The following is a 2,779-nucleotide window of genomic DNA, read 5'->3' as shown; positions in this document are numbered from 1 at the left end:
TATATATATATATAGAGATATATATATATATATATATGCTATAAAGCAGTCGATGCAATCAGTTCTCGCTATATGTTAGGATCCGAATATATTGGTGTACAGGACAATGTTTGTGGAGGAGAGGGAAATTCGTTGGTATGACCACAACCACAACCACTACCATTCATTCACAACAACCACGACAACTCATTTACTACAGCCACTATCACTCGTTCTAACCGCTTAGACGCACACAGATACATTCACACACACACTGACAAGCATAGCAAGGGAACGCACACAGATACATTCACTCACACACTGACAAGCATAGCAAGGGAACGCACACACTCATCGATACACACGCACACTTTCGCAGAAATATGTGAAGGAAACTTACAGACACGCAGATAGATACATACATACACACCCATACACCCATACACACACACACCCACCCACACACACACACTCACACACAGACACAGATACACACACACACACACATACGCATACCGATGTAGCTCCGGCAGAGCGGAGAAGCAGAGAGGAGTGGTTTGGGACAATCAACCTCGCTAGCTGCAAGATCGTTGTGCGTCCATCAAAAAAGGAAGGCTACTGCTTCAAGATATTCCAACCACAGGGCAAGAACATCTTCGGTGCCAAGGTGTGTCCATGATGCACACGCACACACACACACGCCCACAAGCACACACACCACTTACATATATATATATATATATATACACACACACACACACATATATATATATAGTATGTATGTATGCATGTATGTATGTATGTATGTATGTATGTATGTATGTATGTCTGGATGGATGCTTGCATATATGCATGTAGTTATGTATATATGTACCCACTCACGCATGCACTGTCAAACGACATATTGTGCACTATAATATACATTGCACCGACCGTACTATGCATTCAAACACTATTGACACTCACTACATATGCTCATATGGTCATGTGGTCATATGGTCATATGGTCATTTACTCATATGCTCATATACTAATATACTCATATGCTCATATGCTCATATGCTCATATGCTCATATGCTCATATGCGCACAGGGTGTGGTAGAGTCTCTTCCAATAGCCACAGATTACATCATTCTGCGCTCGACTGATGCGGCCGAGGGACAGGCGTGGTTCAATGCCATCCGCAAGATCATCGACGTCTCCTATGAACACAACGCACGCTCAGACGCCAAGGAGGATGAGGGGTATGTGAGCTACACAAGCCACGGGATATGTGTACGTCACGACACAGGTGTATGTATGTATATAAATACGTATGTGTATCTCACATATTTTATATATAGATATATGTTTCTCACATACTATATATAGTAGTATGTATCTATATACTTTATATATAGTTATATGTATCTCACATACTATATATCTAGTTATATGTATCTCACATACTATATATAGAATTATATGTATCTCACATACTTTATGTATAGTTATACGTATCTCACATACTATATATATAGTTATATGTATCTCACACACTTTATGTATAGTTATATGTATTTCACATACTATATATATAGTTATATGTATCTCACATACTTATGTATGGTTATATGTATCTCACATACTGATGTATAGTTATATGTTTTAGATCTCACATACTTATGTATAGTTATATGTATCTCACATACTATATATATATAGTTGTATGTATCACAAGCGATTGGGGTACTAAGTATGTACCACTCGCCCTCGGATGCTATGGATGGTACATGTGGTTGCTATGGATGATGCCTATGGTTGCTATGGATGATGCCTATGGTTGCTACGTCGAATACTTGGCAGTAGCTCAGATGGCTCTGCCCGTTGACCACTTAGTAGAACGCTCTTGAGCGGTTGAGATAGATAGCCATGATATTTGCAGTTTATTTCCCTAATTCTGATTGGTTGCAATGTACACTGGCTGCTACCGCAGGACGTTTTCATTTCACTCATTCTGACTGGTTGCTATATACGTCGGTTGCTATGCAGGGTGTTTCTTAGCATCTAAAGCAACTATAGTTAATTTCACTAATTCGTTGCTATGTACAGTGGTTACTATGCAGGACGTTTGTGAGTGGCTCAGATCCTTACTACAGCCCATTTCACTCAATCTGATTGGTTGCTATGTACGTTGGTTGCTATGCAGGGCGTTTGTGAGCAGCTCAGATGAAGATGATGACGACGAGGGCCTCACATCCGAAAGTGAAGCGGACGACGACGTCGAAAGAACGGCATACGTTCCAGCAGTCACTGAAGTGGAAGTATGTGCACAGACGATCGCTTTACTTTGTCGCCTTGTTTATAGAAAGTATAGTGTGTGTGTAGATATGGGAATGGCATTGTTATGTATGTATATATAGACAGTAGTAGTGTATATATATATATGGCATTGCTATGTATTTATATATATATAGAGACAGTAGTAGTGCATGTAGTTTTATATGGCATTGTTATGTATATATATATAAATATATATGACAGTAGTCGTGTATGTAGTTATATATGGCATTGTTATATATATATATATGTATATATTTGTAGAGACAGTAGTAGTGTATGTAGTTATATCTGGCATTGTTATGTATATATATATATATAGACAGTAGCAGTGTATGTAGTTATATATAGCATTGTTATGTATATATATATATATGTCGAGACAATAGTAGTGTATGTAGTTATATATGGCATTGTTATGTATATATATATATATAGTCAGTAGCAGTGTATGTAGTTTTATATGGCTTTGTTATATAT

General features: G+C 37.9%; 1 protein-coding gene across 1 annotated transcript; it reads left to right on the top strand.

Moving 5' to 3' along the window:
• Positions 1–106: 106 nt before the first annotated feature.
• On the top strand, positions 107–2,285 carry SARC_07193 (hypothetical protein; the record flags this gene model as incomplete). Its single annotated transcript, XM_014298869.1, has 4 exons — positions 107–131; positions 504–646; positions 1,073–1,224; positions 2,169–2,285. Coding segments are annotated over 4 exons (437 nt in total), but the record flags the coding sequence as incomplete, so codon positions are not given.
• Between the last annotated feature and the right edge of the window lie 494 nt (positions 2,286–2,779).

This window comes from Sphaeroforma arctica (assembly GCF_001186125.1).
Source record: "Sphaeroforma arctica JP610 unplaced genomic scaffold supercont1.554, whole genome shotgun sequence".
Classification (NCBI taxonomy): domain Eukaryota; class Ichthyosporea; order Ichthyophonida; genus Sphaeroforma; species Sphaeroforma arctica.
This window is presented reverse-complemented; position numbering and strand designations above follow the sequence as displayed.